Source organism: Colius striatus, chromosome 15, assembly GCF_028858725.1.
Source record: "Colius striatus isolate bColStr4 chromosome 15, bColStr4.1.hap1, whole genome shotgun sequence".
NCBI classification, from domain to species: Eukaryota; Metazoa; Chordata; class Aves; order Coliiformes; family Coliidae; genus Colius; species Colius striatus.
In genome coordinates, this window is record NC_084773.1 from 12,858,785 (window position 1) to 12,879,759 (window position 20,975).

The 20,975-nt window shown below is 61.5% G+C and overlaps 1 protein-coding gene across 12 annotated transcripts; it reads left to right on the forward strand.

Annotated features, from left to right (window-relative positions):
* Positions 1-410: 410 nt before the first annotated feature.
* USP19 (ubiquitin specific peptidase 19) lies at positions 411-20,546 on the forward strand. 12 transcript variants are annotated; one of them, XM_062008258.1, is made up of 28 exons: positions 411-497; positions 3,975-4,089; positions 4,245-4,489; positions 5,911-5,967; positions 7,029-7,157; positions 7,714-7,847; positions 8,166-8,573; positions 8,812-9,079; positions 9,211-9,367; positions 9,473-9,544; positions 9,986-10,101; positions 10,363-10,577; positions 10,891-11,092; positions 11,179-11,312; positions 11,478-11,636; positions 11,722-11,832; positions 11,962-12,072; positions 12,222-12,323; positions 12,645-12,785; positions 12,942-13,060; positions 13,233-13,370; positions 13,458-13,822; positions 14,468-14,578; positions 15,085-15,301; positions 15,618-15,770; positions 15,869-16,032; positions 16,106-16,284; positions 17,896-20,280. In XM_062008258.1, the coding sequence occupies exons 3-28, from the start codon at positions 4,381-4,383 to the stop codon at positions 18,127-18,129; spliced, it is 4,305 nt and encodes a 1,434-aa protein (XP_061864242.1). In that variant the 5' UTR covers positions 411-497; positions 3,975-4,089; positions 4,245-4,380; the 3' UTR covers positions 18,130-20,280. The 12 variants fall into 12 exon arrangements, with proteins under 12 accessions (XP_061864242.1, XP_061864248.1, XP_061864253.1 ...); XM_062008264.1 differs by lacking the exons at positions 3,975-4,089; positions 17,896-20,280 and adding an exon at positions 20,346-20,546; XM_062008269.1 differs by lacking the exons at positions 3,975-4,089; positions 17,896-20,280 and adding an exon at positions 20,346-20,546 and having other exon boundaries at positions 10,369-10,577.
* The last annotated feature ends 429 nt before the right edge of the window (positions 20,547-20,975 follow it).

Consider the following 20,975-nt stretch of genomic DNA (forward strand, 5'->3'; position numbering starts at 1 on the left):
GGCACTCGAGTCCCCCGGGGTGGCCTCACCGCGGCCTCCCTGAGGCCCCGGGGTGGGAGCTGGGAGGCGGCCGGTGAGGCCGAGGGCTGGCGGTGAGCTGGGGGCCCGGGCGGCCGCGGGGCACGCACGGAGCCGGGCCGGGGCACAGGCGCGGGGCCCGCGGCGCCGCCCGCGCCGTTGCCGTGGGAACCCAGCGGGCCGTTGCCGTGGGAACGGCCGGGCGCGGGTCGCGCCCTCACCCAACCTCGGGGCGCGGCGGTGACGTCACGCCAGGCGTCGTTGCCGTGGCGCCGGGGGAGGGCGGGAACGGGCCGGCAGTCGGCCCCGGCCCGCGTCACGTGACCCCGGCCCGCTCCCCCTCCCCGGTCGTGCTCTCGCGTCACGTGGGCGCGTCCGCCGGCTTCCGGAAGTGCGTCACGGGCTCGGGCCTGTCTCCTGAGTCGGCCCGCTCGGAACTTCGGCCCGAAACAAAACAGACCGGAGCGGCGGGCGGGGCCGTGAGTGCGGGCCGGGCCGAGCCGGGGCCGCGGCGGGGCGGGGCGGGGCGGGGGGCGGCGGCCCGCGCCGGGCGAGGGCTGGGGCCGCGGCGCCGGGAGGCCGGGATGCGGCCCGGGGGCGGGAGGCAGGGCCGGTGCGGGGTGGGAGGGCGCAGCGGATGGCGGCGGCCGCGGGAGAGGGTCCGGAGGCGAAGAGGCTCGGCGTGGGGTCGGTGCCGGGAGCGGCAGGGGGCGGGCCGTGAGCGGCAGCCCAGCGCGGGAGCCGCGGGGCCGGGCCCTGATGCTGTGCGGGAGCCGCCGGCGCCGGAGGCCGTTGGGCAAAAGCTTTCCACGTCCTTTCAGCTCTCCAAAGGTCTGAGGCCGGGCAGCGGGGCGGGGGAGGTCGAGGGCCAGCCACTGGCTGTTGTCTGGTCAGAACATTCTTACCCAGAGACTTGCCTGGGGGCCGCGGGCTCCCCACGCAGCACAGCTCTCGGGGCTCTGCTATCACAGTGATGTCCACGCGGGTTGGAAGCGTTCTGTGTGACAGTGCTAGGCTGGTGCCTGCCCCAAGTGGCTCTGTTCTTGTCCTGGTTCAGCCTGCATGTCAGGCGTGCCGAGAAACTGAAGTAAGACGTGAGCTTGAGTCCTGGAGATTTCTGATCCCTCGGCGGGGAGAAGGAGCAGAAGGTGTCAGAAGTACTTGTGCAAATGAGGGAAGCATTTCTGTGGGCTGTACTGGGGATGGGGAGGGATGCAACAGTCTGTGGAAGGGTGAGGCTGGGGGATAGCCAACCTCCTCTACAGCTGCCTCAGCAAAGGCCTGTGGGTGCTGAGGTGGGGTGCTGCAGGCAAGAACCAGGAGGCCTCTTACTGCAAAGTGCTAAATGTGCCCCAAACATGGGGTCAGATTGCATCTTGTTGTGTGCTCTCATTCCCTGGACATTCACATTAGCTCAGCCTGGCACTGCTGTGGTAAGGCATGGTCTTTCTCCCTGACTCCTTGCTCCCATTCCTAAGTTCTGCCTGTCTTCTGGCCAGTGAAAGTGTTTGTGCAGCTGCTGCATGAGCTGGGTTGGGGAACTGCTCTAGGGTAAGCCAAACTTGGCAGAAAGCAGTTTTGCTCTGGCTGATGTTTTGATCCAGTACTCACTGCAGGCACATGTGTGCTTGCACCAGCACCCAGGCTGGGGGAGCAGAGGGCAGGGAAGCATCTCCTCAGCAGGGTGGCCAGACTTTACCCTGCTCGGAGAAGGATTGAGGAAGGCTTTGTAGGAGCTCCCAGCCCATCAGTTGCTTCTCAGAGGTACACTTGGCATCCATCCAGGGTGGCCTTTCACCACCCCTCCCCCACAGCCACTCCTACAGTGCTGACATTAGCTGGGCCAAACCCTCCATGTCCCTGTGCACCTTGGGGCTGAGTTTCACACTGGGCTGAACGATTCCTGGTGGCAGAGAGGCAGAAAGGCTCAGGGGTTAGAACAGGTAAATAGGAACAACCTGTGCCTTGCCTACACTACTCCAAAACACCATGGTACTAAGTGGCTTTGGGCTGCCATCATTCTGGCAGAGCTCCAACCCTGCTTGGTTCCTGCCTGCTCTTGGGGATAACTGTCAGCAGAGCACCGAGGGAGCTGAGCCCTCAGTGAGGCATGAGACCAGTAGGGCTCTCCTTTTCAATAGAAGATGATCCTTTCTCAGGCCTCTGAGCAGCCCCCCTGGGAGCTTGCTGTCACCCTGCCCAGCAGTTACCCTGTGCCACCCCTTTGGAGGTACAGGAAGTAGGCAATGGAGCCTTGCATGGTCCTGTACCAAGCAGTTGCTGCTTCTTATCTCCCACTCCTGGGATTCTCACCCTAGAGAAATTAAGCAAAAAATGCTTTCCTGTGTTTGTGGAGCCCACATTTGCTTTCTGGGCACCAGGAAGTACCCACAGCTGACCTGATTCAATGGTGGTGGGGACTGGAGCTGAGCAACAGTGTGCTGCTGGCAGAGGCTCATCATGTTTGCCACTGCAAGGGGCCCTTCCTACTACAGCCAGAGGCACTGCTGCATCTCGAGGAGACCCAGAGTATGGAGCAGCTTGGGGCTGGCCCTTCTGGCCTCCTACACCCTTTAAAGCTCCTTGGAGCTCTGCACAGTGTCTGCTGGCTGATGTGGGGCCCCTCCAGTACGGGTGGCAGGGGTTTTCTGGGCTGGGCAGCCTAACTGGGTGCAGCCCTTCAGCTTTTCACTTGGCTTTGGTGGCTCTTGGTTATGAAGGTGGGTTGGCCTGGAGAGAAGTGGTTTGTATGCAGTGCCTGTCATGGGACTGGCTTTGCCAGAGCTGAGGGCAAGGGTAGGACGACTTTGCTCTCTGGATTCTTTTGCAGTTTGTGGCTACTTGTTGCCCCGGGGCAGACACTCCGGTGATGTGTTGTGGGCAGCCCAGAGCTGCCTGTGTGCGCCCTCTGACTGACACCTTCCTTTGGAGGTGCCTCCTGCCTGTGCCTGAGTGGAGCTCTGGGGTCTGTGCTGAGTGCATGGGTGAGAGCAGGACAGGGTGGTCCTGAAGGCTCAGCTTGCCTCCTGCTGAGAGAGAGGCAGGCTCAGCAGAGCTGGGCTAGACCAAAATGCTATTTGGCTTTGTGTCCTCAGATGGCAGCAGGGCTATGGGGTGGGGTTTGGTGTGGATCAGTGCTGTGGGAGCTGCCACAGGCTGCTGGCACCTGGGAGTGTGCAGGATCTGTGAGGCTGGGCCTGCTGGCCTGTCACAAACCCCTCAGACTGCTGAGCACCAGTGGGTTCAGGGCATGCAGCCAGGGCAGCCAGGGAGGAAGCTTTCCCAGCTCAGCTTTCACCATCTCCACGGAGGCACCTTGAGTGGGGCTGTTTTCAGTGGGTTGTGAGCACCCGAGGGTGAAACTGGAGAGTGAAACTAAGACCAGCTCTTGGGCCAGGAGCTCTTAAACCTGGTGTGGTAGCTGACTCTGCCAGGGAGGGCATGTTTAAGGGGGCACTGGTGAGCCCTCTGCTTGCCCTCTCCCTGGGGCAGAAGGATCAGAGGAGCAGAGGTGTCCTGTTTCCAGGCCAGACACTGCTGACGCTGTCTGTAAACCCTGGGGAGACAAGCATGCAAAGCGCAGTCCTGCTGGTGAAGCTCCCAGCTGGTGGGTGGAGGGGGAGGAACTCTCCTCTTGCCAGGGAGCTCCGCTCTCATCTGTCACGGGAGACTGTCCCGTGCCTGCTCCCGCTTCTCCCCTTTCTTCCTTGTTAGGGCGTTACTCGCTGCCATTCCCGCCCTCTGACGTGGGGCCCTGTCAGTCTGAAATAGCTGCTGCCCCGAGCCATGGGGTGAGCTGCCCCAGTTGACCTCAAAGGCTTGATTTTTTTAATTTTGGCTTAGGGCCTCCCCATGTCCTTGCCCATGGCTCTGCCTCTGGGTGGTTTTTGTGCTGGAGGCTCCTGGAGGCCAGTGTTGCTGTAGTGGGAGCCATGAGCATGACAATTGCTTTCCAGGTTTTTAATGTGTGCCACATACAGAAGACTGTATCTTGGGAGTATCTTGGTTGTATCCTGGGAGCTCTGACAAGCCCATACTTTTGGCAGTAAGCGTTGTAACAGCCATGATGAGGTAGGTTTCCTCACTGAGCACCACATGGGACTTCCCATAAATGCCACAGTGAAGGTCATGTGAGGGCATTGGCCCCGGGGCAGAGAGCAGATCACGATGCTATCGGTCCTTCTCCACCTGCTCCTCCTGCCATGCTCGCTCTCTCCTCTCTTTAGGCCACTAGTTCCTTGCCAGAGAGTTTGATCACAGAGAGTCGCCAAGATAGCTGGGCCAGGAAGAAAACGTCGCACCCCTGACCCAGACTCCATCACCGACCCCGGCGGGCCCTTTGTGTCCTCCAAACGACTGAAAATGTCCAGCAGCACCAATGCCCCTGGCCAGAGGAGAGTCACTCGGGGCTTGGATGATGCCACCAACAAAAAGAAGCAGAAGGATAGAGCCAACCAGGAGAGCAAGGAAGGTGAGAGCCCCTGGGCTGCGCCGTGACAAGCAGGCCTGTGGTTTGCAGGCCCTGCAGGGTGGGAGCCTTGCAGCCATCTGCTGCAGGATAAGCAGATTTAACTAATCGCTTCCTGCAGCTGATGAGAAACCCTGTGATGTGGGATCCTCTTCGGCACAGTGTCCTCCCTGGACCTGTAACCTCCTCCTACTTTGCCCCAGCTACGCAAGGGAGGTCAGGCCTATGGCCTTGTTAGCTTCAGTCTGGAGCTGGCCTCTGTGGTTGTGTCTAGATTCTGTTTCGGGCTGGGGCTGAGCTGCCCCCACCCAGAGGGAGTGGAGCTGAGGCCTGTGGGTGCTCCTTCCCCATAGGTCTGTTGAGGCCAGGTGCTGTGAGGCAGAGGCTGGGTGCTGCTGATGCCCTGCCTGTGGTGGGGCTGGGCCTTTAGCTTGTGTGAGGGCAAGGTGTGGCTCAAGGGGAAGAGTTGCTGTGGATAGTTGCCTTTGTAGCTGCTATGTATCTGAGGACAAAAATGGTGCCTGGGGGCAGGATGCAGGCAAGAGTTCTTGTAGCCCAGGAAAACAGCTTGATTTCTGTGCCTACTGCATTGTGACTGTTGTAACCTCCAGCTCCCGGGATGGATTCTGGCTGAGGTGAAGGGATGCTCCCCAAGGTCTGTGCCTGAGCAGCTGACTGAAGCCTGGGGTGGAGGCCACAGCTTCCGTTGCTGCTGTTTCCCTGCCCCAGGATAAGGCGACGTTGCTTTGAGCCCCTTGCCTGGCACAGCTCGCTACCCTGTGGTGCTGGAGCAGGCCCTGAGATGCTCTGGCTGTTGGAGGTAATCCTGCAAGGAGCAGGGATTAGGTGTCAGGTCTGCTTGGTTCTCCAGCCTGATCTGGAGGGAGGTTTTGGCCACGGACATTGGCAGCTCATGCAGAAATGGAAATGTTAAAGTGCAACTGGGCCACGTGCTTCTCTCGTTATAGCAGAATTGGTTTGAGGACAACCAAACGTCAGATTCTCCCTGTCAGGTCAAGGCAGGACCCTGCAGCTGGAGGCTGAGGGCCTGGGGTGCTGAGCAGGGGCACACAGCTCTTACCACAAAGTCTGTGCTGAGATACGCCCCAGAGCACTGGGATCCACTCAGTGTGATGATGTGTTGCTCCCACCAGGGTGCTGGTTAGACTGGGATATGGTGGTTTGGCCCAGAGCACCTGTGCTGGGAACTGATTTGCCCTGGTGCTGCAGGAGGAGCTCTGAGGAAGGGAGATGTGTAAGGGACCAGAAGAGGGAAATGAGCAGCATGTACAGGATAAAAGGCCTGAATAAAGGTTCAGGGGAGAAGGAGGTGATGTGTGCAGTTTTGGGCATCAGTGTGCCAGCTCATGCTTTGAGGTGACAGAATGACAGACCTGCCTGCGCTCTGCTTCTCTGCCCACCAGTGTCTCGCCCTGAGCTCAAGCAGGCTGAGACTGCCCAGGAGAAGGACTCAGAGGAGGGTAAGTGGAGGTGTGCGCTGCTGTCAGTGCATGGCCACAGAGTGCCCTTGCCCAGGGAGCTGAGGCTCTCACCTTGTCATTGTGCCGTGCTCTGACACTGAGCAGAACTAACCCAAGCGCTCCCTCACCTCGGTAATTGTCTGAACAGGATGAGGCCTCCCCAGGCACAGGAGGGTGCACAAGGCTGGGAAGGGCTGTCTGCAAGGAAGAGGCCCTGGGCACAGGGCAGGCTGCTCCGAAATCGGGTGTCACAGTGCCACTGAGCACAGCCCTGGAACACCTTGCTGCCAGCATCTCCCCTGCTTGATTCTGAGCAGGGAGCCATGCTGGCCTGGGAAGATCCCAAGCTGTGATCTGTTGGCTGGTTTCTGCCTTGATCTAGGCCTGCTTCAAGGACAGAGTAGGACATCACAGTGCCACATTTAGTAGAACAAACTTGGCTGAAATTAAGGTTATTGAAATCACCTTTTAGACTTGTGAAGACTTCAGGACAGCACCGGGCCAGACCTGGAGCCTGGCAGGCACCTAATGGAGATTCTGCCTGCAGGGGAGTGATGCTGCTGTGCTGTTTTCTCCCTGGATGTGGCATTCTTGCCCAGCTGGCAGGCCTGCCTCTGTTTCAGCTACATTAATGCTCACCTGGCAGGAGTACAGCACTTTGCTGATAGCTGCTTGGTTTGCATATGCAAAGGGGAAGTGGCAACCTCTGATTGTGGTCAGAGTCCGCCTGAATCCCCCAGAGACATTCTGTGGCTTCCTCATTCCCTGGGAAAGCAGCAATTGCTTTGTAGTTGGCAGTAGCCACCCCTTCTTCCCAGCTGCCGCCACGGCACGTGACAGCACCCGCAGCAGCGCTGCTTTTCTGATCTCTCTGGTTCCCACCAGGATTCACCCGCCCCGCTCTAACATGTGCTCTTGTTTGTGGCCTGTCTGATGAGAGCAGGTTGTGAGCAGCCCATTTATTTGGCGTGATCCGTGTCCCCTGCAGTTCCCCAGCTGGGCAGTGGGCACTGCAGACTCGTGCCCCAGACAGTGGGTCACACTTCCCTCCCTCTTCCCAGAGCTGCAGCTGGACTGGAAGCAGAACGCTGACGAGATCATCGTCAAGCTCAACCTTGGCAGTGGAGCTCTGAAGGTGGAGGATGTGGTCACTTCTTTCACTGACACAGACTGTCTGGTCAAACTACCAGGTATGGAGAACGGAGTGACTGCTGCAGGCATTTTTCCAGTGGGGCTTGGCACAGCTCTGGGCTAGACGCTGGGCTGATCCAAGCAGGCATAAAACCTTTCCTTCAGAGGCAATGCCCTGCTGTCAGCTGGCGTGGGTTCAGCCAGCAGACAGGGCCAACAGGAGAGCAGTGTAAAAGAAGAAGGGTGTAGAGCTCAGGAAGGCAGGAGCTGGCCTCTGCGCCAGGGCAACAAGTGCCCACTGCTGTGTCTCTGTCCCTTGCTCGCTGGGATGACTGAGTCGGCCCTGGGTATCCCTTGGACAAATGACTGTACCCCTGAGGGCGGGGAGGCCCGGGGCCTTCACTCTGGGAAGGGGGCCAGGCAGATGTACAAAGCAAATCCAGGGACATTGGCTGAAGCCCTGAAAGCTCCTGGGGTATGGTGGCAGCCTGCCTGCAGCCTTCTTGGCTCTGGATGAGTGCTGCCTTGATCCTCAGGGCAGGTGAAAGGGGGCTGTGGGCTAGGTGACAGCTGCCTGGAGTGCTGCCTGATGTGCCAGTCCCCCTCTGCCTGCAGACGGGCGCCAGTGGAGCTGTCAGTTCTACGAGGAGATTGAGGGCTCCTGCAGCAAGGTCCAGTGCAAGAAAGGCAACTTTCTACAGCTTGTGCTTCAGAAGAAGATCCCACTCCATAACTGGTCTTCGCTTCTGGTGAGGAGGGGATGATCTACCTTTTGAGGGAGCTTATGCCAGTCTGGGGTTGCTGGGCGAGGGTTCCACTCCCTGCTCATGAGCTGGCTTGGGAGCAATGTGGGGCACATCCTATGTCCATGTGCTGCATGAGGGCAGTGAGCTTCTGTCCCAGAGAGCGGGGTGTCATTGTTCCCCTGTTCCTACCTGCCACATAGCCCCCAGGTTCTGGAGCAGAGCCCCAGCATACTGTGGGAGAAAGGAACGAGGGGCTGGCAGAGAGCATGAGAGGTGCTGCTACCTGGATGTTTCCCAACTGTATCACACTGCTTTTCACAGAAGAGAAGGAAAGACGGATCCAAAGAGATGGCCAAAGGGACCATGTGCTGGGAGAATGGGAAGGAGAAGGCTGCCTCTGCAGAGTTGGCCCCTGAAGAGCTGCAGGTTGAGGGCACAGAGCCGCTGAGGTCCCGACGGGAGCCCTCCAACCCAAAGCGCGCTCCAGGAAGAAGTGAGGCCCTGGGAGGGAAAAGCCCAGCCAGCCCAGGGATGCAGAGCGGCCCCAGCGCCAAGCGGGCAGTGTACCTCAAAGTGGCTCCTGCCGAGGAGGAGCCCAACACCAGAGTCAGCGGGAGCACGGAGCCCAGCAAAGGGCACGGCGGGAGGGCAGGCGGCCGCCGCGCCGGCAGAGCCAGCCAGGCTGATGCACCCACAGCCCTCACGGACCTCGCGCCACCGCTCGAGAAGGTATCTGAGGGCCCAGCCCGACGGGGCTCCCCTGCACACTGGGGACCCATCCCTGCCCACGAGAGGGGCCCCAGGGTTCTGTGGGTGGTGCTGAGGGCTGGTGAAGGAGGAGGGGACGAGGTGAGGAGCCCGCAGTCGCTGGGCTGTGGTGTTGATGGGGCTGAGCTGAGCGTGGGGTGTGTGGGGCAGCTCAGAGGTGATGGTGTCTGTTTGTCACCATGTCCCTGTGTCTTGAAAGGCAGGGGTTTTGGCCAAGGAGACCGTTGCAGTGGAGATGCCACCTCTCACTGCTACCACGGAGGTGTTCCCCCACTGTGTTGCCACCTGTGTGGAGAAGAGGGTCCTGCAGCCAGGCAGCCCTGCTGAGGCCTTGCGGGGCCGAGACTGCACGCCTGTCCTGGGAGAGAGCTCTAAGACTGTCCCAGCAGCCACCCCTCCCCTGGGCAGGGACAGTGAGAAGAGGGACTGGTCCAAGGATGACGTGGCTTTGGAAGCAGCAGCTGATGGTGAGTGGCTGGAGCTCAGGAGTCAGCCTGGTCAGCAAGGTCTGTCTGCACAGGACCTCTCCTGGGTCAGCCTGCAGCACTGCCTGGATGTGCAAAGAGGGTAACATCCCTCAATGACTTTCTTCCCTCAGAGCCAGAGCCTTTTGTGAGCCTGACCTTTGTCAAGAATGACTCATACGAGAAGGGCAACGACCTGGTGGTGGTGCATGTCTACGTGAAAGAGATCCACAAGGAGACATCCAAGGTGTTGTTCCGAGAGCAAGACTTCATGCTGGTGTTCCAGACGAGGTACAGGCACGCCTCAGGATGGTGCCAGGCCACCACAGAGCTCCTGCCTCTGCTCAGGCTATTTGTGTGTCCACTTCTTTTCACTCACTTCCTATTTCTTTGCAGTGACACAAACTTCCTTCGCCTCCATCCTGGCTGTGGGCCCCACACAGTGTTCCGGTGGCAGGTGAAGCTCAGGTACAGTTACAGTCGTAGCCCTTACTGGGGTGAGGAGCTGAGAGTGGGAACTAGAGCAGGAGGTGGTCCCAGCTAGCGGGTCAGTGCAGGGAGTGCTCCTGTCTGCACCTGGGGAGCAGCTTTACACCACTCTGTACTAATGCTCCAGTCTTGGGCTGCCTTGGCTCTGTGTGATGACTTGCAGAGGAGGAAATCGCAGTGACTTCTCAGCCACAGTTCCCTCTCAGTCTGTCCTAGAGCTCTTGGAGCCTATGTGCACTTCTGTGTGCACAGTGTGGCCAGGCTCATGGGTTTCTGCCCTGCTTTGCCAGGGCCACCTCAGGATTGATGCTAGCTGCATCCCTGCTGCTGGGAGGCCGTGGCCTTGCCTTGCAGAGGCTTTGGGATGTCTGAGGCTGCTGGGGGGCCTGGGGCACCCCTGACTTACTGCATGTGTTGCAGGAACCTAATTGAGCCGGACCAGTGCACATACAACTTCACGGTGTCTCGCATCAATGTCTGCCTGAAGAAACGCCAGAGCCAGCGATGGGGAGGGCTGGAGGCTCCGGCCACACGAGGTCTGCACCCTGCCTTCTTGTCTTGCCTGCCTGCTGCACCCCATGGGCACGGGCCCTCCTCACCGCCTGCAGCAGCCAGGTCCTCTGCTGCGGGGTTGTGGGGAAGGAGAGGGGCTGACTGGGTGCAGGCAGGAGGGGCGTAGGGTAGGGTGAGCCCAACGCTGGAGAAGGGCAGGAGAGAGCCTGTGTGTGAGCGTGAGCTGAGCGGCTCAGCCCCGCGTGGTGCTGCTAACCACAGGCCCCCCCTTCCCCCTTTTTAAGGTGCAGTGGGTGGTGCAAAGGTTGCCGTGCCTACAGGCCCTACCCCTCTGGATAAGAACCCCCCAGGCAGTAACCAGCACCCCCTGTCCAGCAAGGAGGAGGCCCGAGCCAGTGACAAAGAGAAGCCACGTGTGGAAGATGGGAGTCTGGATGGCGTGGCTGCCCGTACAGCCCCAGAGCACGTGGCAGTGAAGCAAGAGCCACACATCCCATCGGTGAGTGGGAACACACTGGATTTGACCTTGACAGTGGGGAAAGGAGCCCACTTGTCCTTCTTGTGGGTCCCCACCTCCTTGGTGTTGATCTGGAGACTGGCAAACTGTCCCTGGAGGAGGAGGCAGCGCTGCCCAGTCAGAGCTGGCAGTGCTGAGGGCAGTGGTTGGCCTGTCTGTCCCAGTCCTGGTGGGAGGTAGCACGATGGCTCCAGCCCAGCCGTTTCTGTGGTGTGCCTCAGGCCTTTGGTTTCCCTGATGTTCCCAGAGAGACCCCCTGAGCACAGCATCCTCACACCCACCTCTGTTTTGGCAGCCCAAACCGACCTGCATGGTGCCACCGATGACACACAGCCCGGCGAGCACTGAGAGCGTGGAGGACGATGAGGACGAGGATGAGAAGAAGAAGGTCTGCCTGCCTGGCTTCACGGGGCTGGTGAACTTGGGCAACACCTGCTTCATGAACAGCGTCATCCAGTCCCTCTCCAACACCCGGGAGCTGCGTGACTACTTCCACGGTGAGCCCAGGCTGGCAGCCAGGCAGAGCCCTGCCCTTGGGACCCTGCAGCCAGCAGCCACCCTCACTCTCCTGCATTTCTTGCAGATCGGTCCTTTGAGTCAGAAATCAACTACAACAACCCTCTGGGGACAGGGGGACGTCTGGCCATCGGCTTTGCCATGCTGCTGCGGGCACTGTGGAAGGGCACACACCATGCCTTCCAGCCTTCTAAACTGAAGGTAGGGATACAGGAGCCGTGGTGGGGCCTCAGCCTTCCTGTGTGGGCCTGCCCTGCGAGTGCCACAGGGAGCAAGGAGGGATGGGTGCAGCCAGGCTTGGTATGGGGGACAGGCAGTGGTGTGTGGGGAGCTGCTGGCCAGCCCTGATTGCCGTGCCCCACACAGGCCATCGTGGCCAGCAAGGCCAGCCAGTTCACCGGCTACGCCCAACACGATGCTCAGGAGTTCATGGCCTTCCTGTTGGATGGCCTGCACGAGGACCTCAACCGCATCCAGAACAAGCCCTACACAGAGACTGTTGACTCGGATGGGAGGCCTGACGAGGTGAGGATGGCCCTGCCCACAGGCACTGGGGGGACAGCCCTGGCCTGGGTGGTTCAGCACAGTGCTGAGTGCTGTCTCCACACAGGTGGTAGCTGAGGAGGCCTGGCAGCGACACAAGATGAGGAACGACTCTTTCATTGTGGACCTCTTCCAGGGCCAGTACAAATCCAAGCTGGTGTGCCCAGTGTGTTCCAAGGTAGGGCAGCAGGCTCCTGACTGTCAGGGAGCACAGGGCAGGACCAGATCTCAGGTCCACTGGGGCTGCTGCCCCACTGATCGCAGCCACCAACACTTCCCCCAGCTGAGTGTGCTTTCTCATCTGCAGGTGTCCATCACATTCGACCCTTTCCTGTACCTCCCTGTGCCCCTCCCACAGAAGCAGAAGGTGCTGACTGTCTACTACTTCGCAAAAGAGCCACACAATAAACCCATTAAGGTAAAGGACACCATGTAGTCTGGGGACGGAGCCTGAGAGGGCTCCTGGAGGTTCCCCAGGCACCAGGTCATGTGCCAGCAGACTTGTATTAAGCAAGAACCTGCATGCCTTGCTACGGTGTGACTGATGTAGTACTTCCTTCACGGCAGTTCCTTGTGAGTATCAGCAAAGAGAACTCCAGTGCCATGGAGGTACTTGACTCAGTGGCCCACAGTGTCCATGTGAAACCAGAGAACCTGCGCCTGGCAGAGGTGAGAATGCTCAAGCTGGGGCACCAGTGTGGGCTGCTCTTGTGAGTGCCCCCACTCCTACAGCTCTGTGAGAAATGTGGCCAGTGGCAGCCACTTGCCCATGGGCTTTGTTCATGGGTGGCAGTGCCATGCACAGAAGGGCTGGGCCACCGCAGTGGGGCAAAGGATGTCCATCCGCCCCTGGCAGAGTGGGGAACTGAGCACAGCATCCCTGTGCTGCTCCCATCCCCACAGCTCACTGCAGGGCTGAGGTCTGTGGCTTTCTCAGGAGAGAAAACATGGAACAGCCCTCACAGCCCCATTCCACTGCCTTCCTGGCAGGTGATCAAGAATCGCTTCCACCGCATGTTCCTGCCGTCCAACTCGCTGGACATGGTGTCCCCCACAGACCTGCTGCTCTGCTTCGAGGTGCTGTCACCAGAGCTGGCCAAGGAGAGGGTGGTGGAGCTGCAGGTCCAGCAGGTAAGAGGAGATATTGGGAATACTGGGAAGGCTGGGCAGGAGGGGAAGAGCTTCAGCGAGGATGTCAAGCTGCGGTGCACGTGGATGCCCACAAAGTCTGTGCTGTCCTGCCCAGTGGGGTCCCCTGCCCTGCCCAATGGGTCTTTTCTCCTGCAGCGTCCGCAGGTGCCCAGTGGCCACGTTGCCAAGTGTGCAGCCTGCCAGAAGAAGCAACTGTCAGAGGATGAGAAGCTCAGGCGCTGCACGAGGTGCTATCGAGTCGGTTACTGCAATGTGTGAGTTGGCTTAGTGCCCAGTAGGGAGGGAGGGTCTACTGCCTTCAAGGGCTGGATGACAGAGCACTGGGAGGAGGTGGGATACGCTTGTCCCCACTGCACCCCTCTGGCCCCTGCCATTCACCTGCCTGGTCACAGATGCTGGGTTCAGCAGGGGCTGTATGTGTTACAGGGCATGTCAGAAAACACACTGGCCAGACCACAAGGCTTTGTGCCGCCCTGAGAACATCGGCTTCCCCTTCCTCATCAGCGTGCCCGAGTCCCGCCTCACCTATGCCCGCCTGGCCCAGCTGCTGGAGGGCTACGCAAGGTGAGGGCCCAGGGAAGGAGGGTGCTTCTGCCCCAGGGCTGAGTTCAGCTCTGCCCCTCCAGCTCTGACTGCCACCTCCTCACCCAGGTACTCAGTCAACGTCTTCCAGCCTCCATTCCAGCTGGGTCGGATGTCGCCAGAGCAGGGGCTGCAGCCTCTGCTCCCAGACAAGCTGGAGCCACTGGCCAAGAGCAGCTGTGCAGCAGCCACTTGTGCCCCTGGGCTGGGGGACGGGGACAGGGCATCCAGCCTTCTACAGGAGCCCCCACTCTCGCCAGCTGTGCCTGAGCTGCACCCGGAGCTGGGAGACACGGGTACTGTGCGGAGCAAGGTGCTGGCAGCCAGGAGTTCCCTGCTGAGCTTGGATTCGGGCTTCTCCGAGCACATGGAGTCACAGGGTGACAGCTGTTGTGAGAAGGAGCCGTCCTATGAAAGAGCCCTCAGGCCAGAAGGTAAGAGGTGGTGCGATGCAAACTGTGTCTGTGCCTGGAGCCTGGGCACCCCCAGGTCTACTTCCTCAGAGTGATTTCCCACCATGGTATTCTGTTCTTCCCTTAAGATCTTGGTGCAGAGACTATAGGTGAGGCCTTGGGAGCTGTGTTTTGGCAGTGCTGCTCCACCTGAAATGCCTGCCTGCCCACGCTCTGCCTTGCCCTGGCAGGGCCCATGGGGCAGAGCAGAGACCGATGAGGAAAGAGACTGGAGCGTTCTCTTCTTGTGGGAGTGGTGGAAAGGCAGAGGCTGGCAGGAGCCTGTGGGAGGGCTGAGCCCCTCGGGGCTGCAAGCCCAGCGCTTCCCTCCCTCTGAGCTCTGACTCAGCTGCACGGGAGCAGCCTCTCGCTTGGTTGCCTGACTGTCACGTTTCCAGACACTCGTCTCAGGATGGCAGCAATGTGCAGCGAAGGGGCAAGGCAGGCAGAGGAGCACAGCTTGCCAGGGGCAGACGCCTGCTAAAAATAGTCAAGGACACGGGGCACGTGGTTGTGTCCCTGCAAGGCCGTAGCATGTGAGGTGGGGGTGGGTGCACTGCAAATTCTTGGCCCCTACGCAAGGCAGACAGGCAGTGCCACCACAGATCTGTCCCTGCCTGTCCACAGCTGCCATCCCTGGGTACCAACACACTCCAGACTCGCTGAGTGCTCGCGCCACGCAGTTCTACATCAACAAGATCGACGCTGCCAACCGAGAGCACAAGCTGGAAGATAAAGGTGAGCCCACAGTCCCAAAATGGGTCACTTTCATCCCTCATGGCCTCCGGCAAGGTGGTGGATCTGCCTGGCACAAGATGGTCCCAGATGTGATGGTGGCCTCAGGCTGGACAGTGAAGGTCAGGGCTCTGCTTCACAGAGCTGCTGCCTGGAAGGTCTTGGGCATGGTGTTCCTGCTCTCCTCAGCAAATAGATCCAGTCCCTTCAGCCTCCTGCATCCAAAGAGGATCTGTGATCTCTGGGTCACCTCTTATCTGAAAGGGATGGCCACGTGCAGTGCTGGTTATGTCGGTACTGCTAAGCGAGAGGCTGTGCCTGCTTGACCCTGCTGGCTGGGGAGCTCTGCTGCCGTGGGGTGGAGAACCTGACTGTGAGGCGCTTGGGCCTTCCTGGCAGCACTGCATGATGGCTGTATCGAGCCAGCAGGGGCAAAAGTGCTGCTAGCTCCAGCAAGGTGTCCTGGCCAGCCTGGTGGGCAGGTGTGTGAGATGTGGGCCCCTCTGCAGGTGACACACCCCTGGAGCTGACAGACGACTGCTCCCTTGCCCTGGTGTGGAAGAACAATGAGCGCCTCAAGGAATTTGTGTTGGTGGAGTCCAAGGAGCTGGAGTGTGCGGAGGACCCAGGCTCAGCCAGCGAAGCAGCTCGGGCTGGCCACTTCACCCTGGAGCAGTGCCTCAATCTCTTCACTAAACCCGAAGTCCTGGCCCCAGAGGAGGCATGGTGAGGAAGGCGGCAGGATGGGTTCCAGCCCGTGGGCACAGACAGCAGTGGGGGTTTCCCAGGAGCTGCCTAGGCCTGCATGCTGTCTCTTTTGGCAGCCAGGAGCGTTGGCTTCCCCTGTGCATGGGGAGGGAGGCCATGAGCCAGCGGGGAGCAGCGCCAGCGCTCCACGGATCCGTGCTGGCCTGCCCCGGGCACAAGGGGCTACAGCTTCCCATGTCCCCTCTGCCAGCCCCCTGTGAGGGGATCTTGGGGCTGGGCTGTGAAACTGCGGCTGTCCCTGTCCCCACACTGGTAACGAACACTCTGCCCCCAGGTACTGCCCCAAGTGCAAGCAGCACCGCGAGGCCTCCAAGCAGCTGATGCTATGGCGGCTGCCCAACGTCCTCATCATCCAGCTCAAGCGCTTCTCCTTCCGGAGCTTTATTTGGAGGGACAAGATCAATGACATGGTGGACTTCCCCGTCCGGTGAGAGCCTGGGGGACCAAATGCTTGTGCTGCCTTCCAGCCCGGCCTCTCTCTGCCTAATGCTGGCAGCCCCTCACTGTCCCCGTGTCTCTCCCCAGGAGCCTGGACCTGAGCAAGTTCTGCATTGGCCGGAAGGGTGAGCAGCAGCTGCCGGTGTACGACCTGTACGCTGTGATCAACCACTATGGGGGCATGATTGGGGGGCACTACACGGCCTACGCCCGCCTGCCCAACGACAAGAACAGCCAGCGCAGCGACGTGGGTGAGAATCTGCCCTCCCTGCCCTCCAGCTTCCGCACCCGTGGCCTGGTCACTCAACCCTTCTCTCCGCTCAGGCTGGCGGCTCTTCGACGACAGCACCGTCACCACTGTGGACGAGAGCCAGGTGGTCACCAGATACGCCTACGTCCTCTTCTACCGCCGGAGGAACTCTCCTGTGGAGAGACCTCTGCCAGGGCACACCCCAGACCACCGAGCTGAGCGCACCTCCTCTGCCGAAGCTGCTGCCAGCCAGGTGAGAGCTTGCGTCCCTCTCGGCACTGTTTGGGCCACAGAGCCTCAAAACATGCCCAGGTGCCTATGTGCAGGGCCTGGCCCATCCACCAGCACTCACACAGCCTGGTGCAGGTGCACCGTGGGGCCATTTCTACCCCTCTTTGACAAAAAGGACATTGTGCCTGCCAGGCCTTGGGGCCTATGTTGCCCTGTTCTTACTGTGAGCTTGGGATGGGTCCTGAGAGACCACAGGAGAGCTGGGTCCTGTCATCAGCAGGGTGCAGGAGGGGATTGGAATGCTGGAGGTAGGAGGGGCCCGGCCTCAGCGGGCTCTGTGCCGGAGGAAGGCTGTGAGTGGTGCAGCTGGCACTGGTTGTGCCGGTGAGCAGCGAGAACCTGCCCTCCGCAGCCGCTCCCGAGGCAGGGTGGAGGATGCTGTCTGTTGGGGCCCAGCTCAGAGCCAAGCTAGGTGCAAAAAAGGCAACTGCCTGCACAAAGCCAGAGGCCTGACAGCCTCTGTGGGCTGCTGAAGATAAACCTGCCAGAGCGAGCTCTGCTGCTGAGCCACCTGGGAGAGAGGGCCGGGCGCTTTTGGCGTGCACAGGCGGGCATCCATTGGGCTGATCTTTGCGTGAGCGTCAGACACCAGGGCACAAGCTGGGGCAGGGCCAGGAGCCCGCCTGGCCAGCCCCCACTGCATCGCTGTTTTGCAGCCTGCCCTCCACGCTCGACACCACTGTGGGGTCTGAGGACAGTGCTCAGCTCACCTCTGGCACAGTCACACGCACGTGCCCCGCAGGGCCCTTCTGCGCCAGCCCTCAGCCTGGCACTCGTTAGGCACATCCCGGCTCTGCCCTCTCAGCTGGGGCTGGGGAGTGTCGGGCATGGCAGTGTCCATCTGTCCTGGGGGGCTGTGCGTGCCCTGGGGGTGGCCTGGGCACTGGCACTGCGCTGCTGCTCGTCCCGTGATGGTGGTGGGAGCCCACACCACACTACCTCGCGGCACCGGCGTCCCTCGGCTGGCCTCACGGTGCTGGGGCTGCCCGCAGCACCACAGCACGCTGGGTCCCGCAGGATCCCGCAGCCCCTCGGACCCCTGCCCCGGCACCCGGAGCCCTCCGGAGACCCGCGCCCTGATTGGCTGCCCCACGGATCACCGACACAGGGAAGGGCCGGGCTGTGATTGGCCGCCTGCGGATAATCCTCCTGGAAGCTGGGCTACGATTGGCTGTTGGAGCATCCCCACCTACCAACACAGAGCTGTGATTGGCTGTGCCGCGACCGCGCCTCCTGCTCCTGCACTGGCCGTCGTCTGAAAGATCCTTTTGGGATCCCGACAGCTGGTCCGTGACTGGCCGCTGCCCGTCCCCTCGCCAGCCTGTACCCGCTGCCACCAGCGCATCGGCTCCACCGCGATCCTCCGCTCCCCACGGCCCCACGAAGAGCCCGCCCGGCAGCCCCGCACAGCCCCCAGCGCCGCGGGGCCGGGCGCGACCGCGCCGGGGCTGCATGGGGAGGCGGGCTGGCGGGGCATGGGGCTGGGCTGGCAGGCGGCCGCCCGCCCCGGGGGATGGCGAGGGGTGTTGCCCATTGTGTTCTCCAAGTGCTGACGCAGGTTTCCACATCGCAGGCTTCTCTGATCTGGCAGGAACTGGAGGCTGAAGAGCAAGAGCTGCAGCTCGAGGCACCCCAAAGGCCTGCAAGAAACTCCTGGAGGCCCCGTGGCCAGAAGCGGAGTCCGGGCAACCCCCAGCACCCAGACGAAGGCTGCGTCAGATACTTTGTCCTGGCCACCACGGCCGCGATTGTGGCTCTGTTCCTGAATGTATTCTGCCCACTCATTTACCAGACCCGCTGGAGATAGGCACAGGGCCAGCCATGGGAGCGGGGCCGCCGGGGCACGCGCTGTCCCAGGACACTACGCGACGAAGACATTGGGCAGCAGGACAGAAACCACTGGGAAGGACTCGCCGAGGGAAGCGTGGGGCTGTCTGCTGCCACCCATCTGCTCTGGCATCTCCTGTGCCAGCTGGCAGCACTGCATGGCCAGCCTGCTGCCTTGCCAAGGCGCAGCCCAGAAGCGGGAGTCTCTGCCCTTCCTCACCCTTGCTGCGTGTGGGGCACAGAGCAGATCTCGTGGCTACCTGCTGCTCAGGAAGGGACGTTGCTGCCGCTGCAGCAGCGCAGCCGAGGCCTCAGAGACCCTCAGAACATTGACTGCCACTGCTCTGGCTCTCCAAAGAGAAGCAGAGACCAGCGAAGAGGCTGCAGCAAGGCCAGGATGCCCTGACCCAGGACCTGGCCCAGCTGCCTCTCCCGTCTGTGCTGCTGTGGGAGCCTTGTGCTTCCTGGGGTTGGCATGAACTGCGGCTCCCAGGCCAGCCTGCTGCCTCCTACCAGCCTCTCTGTGCTACCCCCGTGCTGCGGCCAAAGGACATGTGTGCTTCCCTGCTCTGCCCTGCCACGGCTCCTCTCCCCCAGGCAGGTGCTGGTGAGCTTGGCAGCCTGGGCTGGGGTGCCTGTGGTGAGCATCCCCTCCCAAGAGCTGCTGGCTCCCACAGCCCCCCAGCACCAGGAGACATGGGGGCTGACCTGGCCCCACGGTGGCTGCAGTGAGAGGGAGCACAGGGTCTGGGCCGGGGCTGCACAGTGCAGCATCACATTTGTGAGTGGCCTGGCTGCCTGTGCCATGGGAGAGGCACAGGGCCAGGGAGTGCAGGCAGGACCTCGCTGTGTTAATAAAGCCGGGTTTTCCCAAGGCACTGCAGCATCTCTGTCCTGTGTGTTGGGAACCCCACACAAGGGCAGGGACTTTGTGCTGGAACCCATGGCCTTCCTCTTTCCAGCCTAGCTGGCATGGGGACTGTGCCCTGTGCTCGGCCAGGTGCTTGGCACACCCTCTGCAGCAGCAGGCTCCAAGGAGAGCTCTGCCTGTGCGGCTGTGGGGCAGAGGCTGGGCTCCCTCTCCCCAGATGTGGGGTGGCAGCCCCCATAGGACACAAGCAGGACAGGGGGAGCCTGGGGGGCCGGGAGCACACGTCCCCATGGGGCTGGGGCACAGGCTGCCACTCCCGCGGTGTCTGACATTGAGACGTGTTGCCCTTGGTGAGCGTGGCTTGGGCCGCTCGGGCGTGTTTGGGTGCGAGAGGTGACTTCAGAGCCCTGTGACTTCCTTTTCCGTCTCCGCCGCTGTCCCACTGGCGCTGCCCTTGGCTGGCTGGGGAAGGATGCTGGGCCAGGAAGGGGCTCGCCTGTGTTTCTGGCCAGGGCTTGAGCCAGGAAGGGGCTCGCCTGTGTTTCTGGCCAGGGCTTGAGCCGGACAGCCGGGAGCCCGGGGCTCCCCCCACCTCTGTCCTGCACCACTCTTCTGTGTGTGCCGCCATGTTCTCTCTGCCAAGCAGGTCTCAGCCGGGCAGCCTGGCGGGACTGTGCCACAATCATGAGGTGCCTGTCCTGGAACAGTTGCCTCATTGTCTGCAGCCCCGGGGCTCGGTGGCTTCCCCCGCTCGCCCACAGCACTGGACTCGTGGGGCTGAGTCAGTGCCCGGCGCCGGTGGGGTGACCTCTGCTCTGGCTGGCGCTGGTGCCCCGGGCTTGGGGCCCAGAAGCCACTGCCTGCACCTGCCCTCCCGCCTTCCCCTGAGCTGGGTGGCCAGCAGCAAGGCCTGGGCTAGTTGCTCTCGGCTCTGGAAATCCCCTCTGGTCCTGTGCTGTTCCTCAGCCCCAGGCGGGTGTTGGCAGCTTGCCCCATGGCTTGCTGCTGCTGTCTGCCTGGCTGAGTGCTCCTGCCGAGGCACAGGGCTCTGCCCAGACTGGCCCTGGCCACAGCAGCCCCAGGGGCACAAGTGCTGGGCTGGGGAGAGGAGTGCAGCCTGCTCTGCTCCAGCAGGCACAGGGGAGCTGCTGCTGGGGACCCTGGGCACGACACAGCACCAGCTCCTGTGGTATGAGTTCCCTACCCTAAAGGGCATAAAGGTGCCCCCACGGCCCCCCAGGAGCAGGGAGGGAGAGGATGGGTGGGCAGGGTGCTGGTCTCCCCTTCACACCCTTGGTCTTCTCACACCCACCTTCTGCTTGCAGGGCCTGCCCCCGGTGCCATTCGGATCCGGCCTGGCCCCCGAAGGAGCCCCGGCGCTGGCCGCAGAAGGCCTCCCTGAGCGTTTCACCAGTCCCGCCGAGCGCCCAGCCCCCTCCTACAGCAGCATGGAAGAAGTCGACTAGGGCGTCAGGGGCACCTGCCCCAGCGGGTGCGGGCCGGGCCGGGCACCGGGGGTGGGGGGAACGGGGTAGGGGGTGGGGGGGTTTGTCCTGTGCTCATTAAACTTGCTGAGCTCCACTTGACTCTGCTGTCTGCTCTCCCTTGGGACCTGCCAGTGCCCAGTGAGGATCCTCGGGCCACTGCATCCCGGCTGGGTGCCCTCATGCCCCGTGTCCCCTCGTGTACTGTGGTGTACCCAGTGCCCTCCAGCTCCCCTGTCACTCAGAGGGGAGTCCCCACTGGCTGTCCCATGGTGACCCTTAGGGCCAGGTGGTTTTCAGTGCCACCCTTTTCGGGGTGCAGCCCTACCCCAGGTGGGAGGACACCTAGTGCCCACTGCCTCATCCAGTGATTGGCTGCACCTTGTTGCCCCGTGTGCCCCGGTGCAACGCTGCTGTCACAGTGCCCGGTGTGCCCCGGTGGTGCCGTGGTGGGAGTGCAAGTCCTGAAGT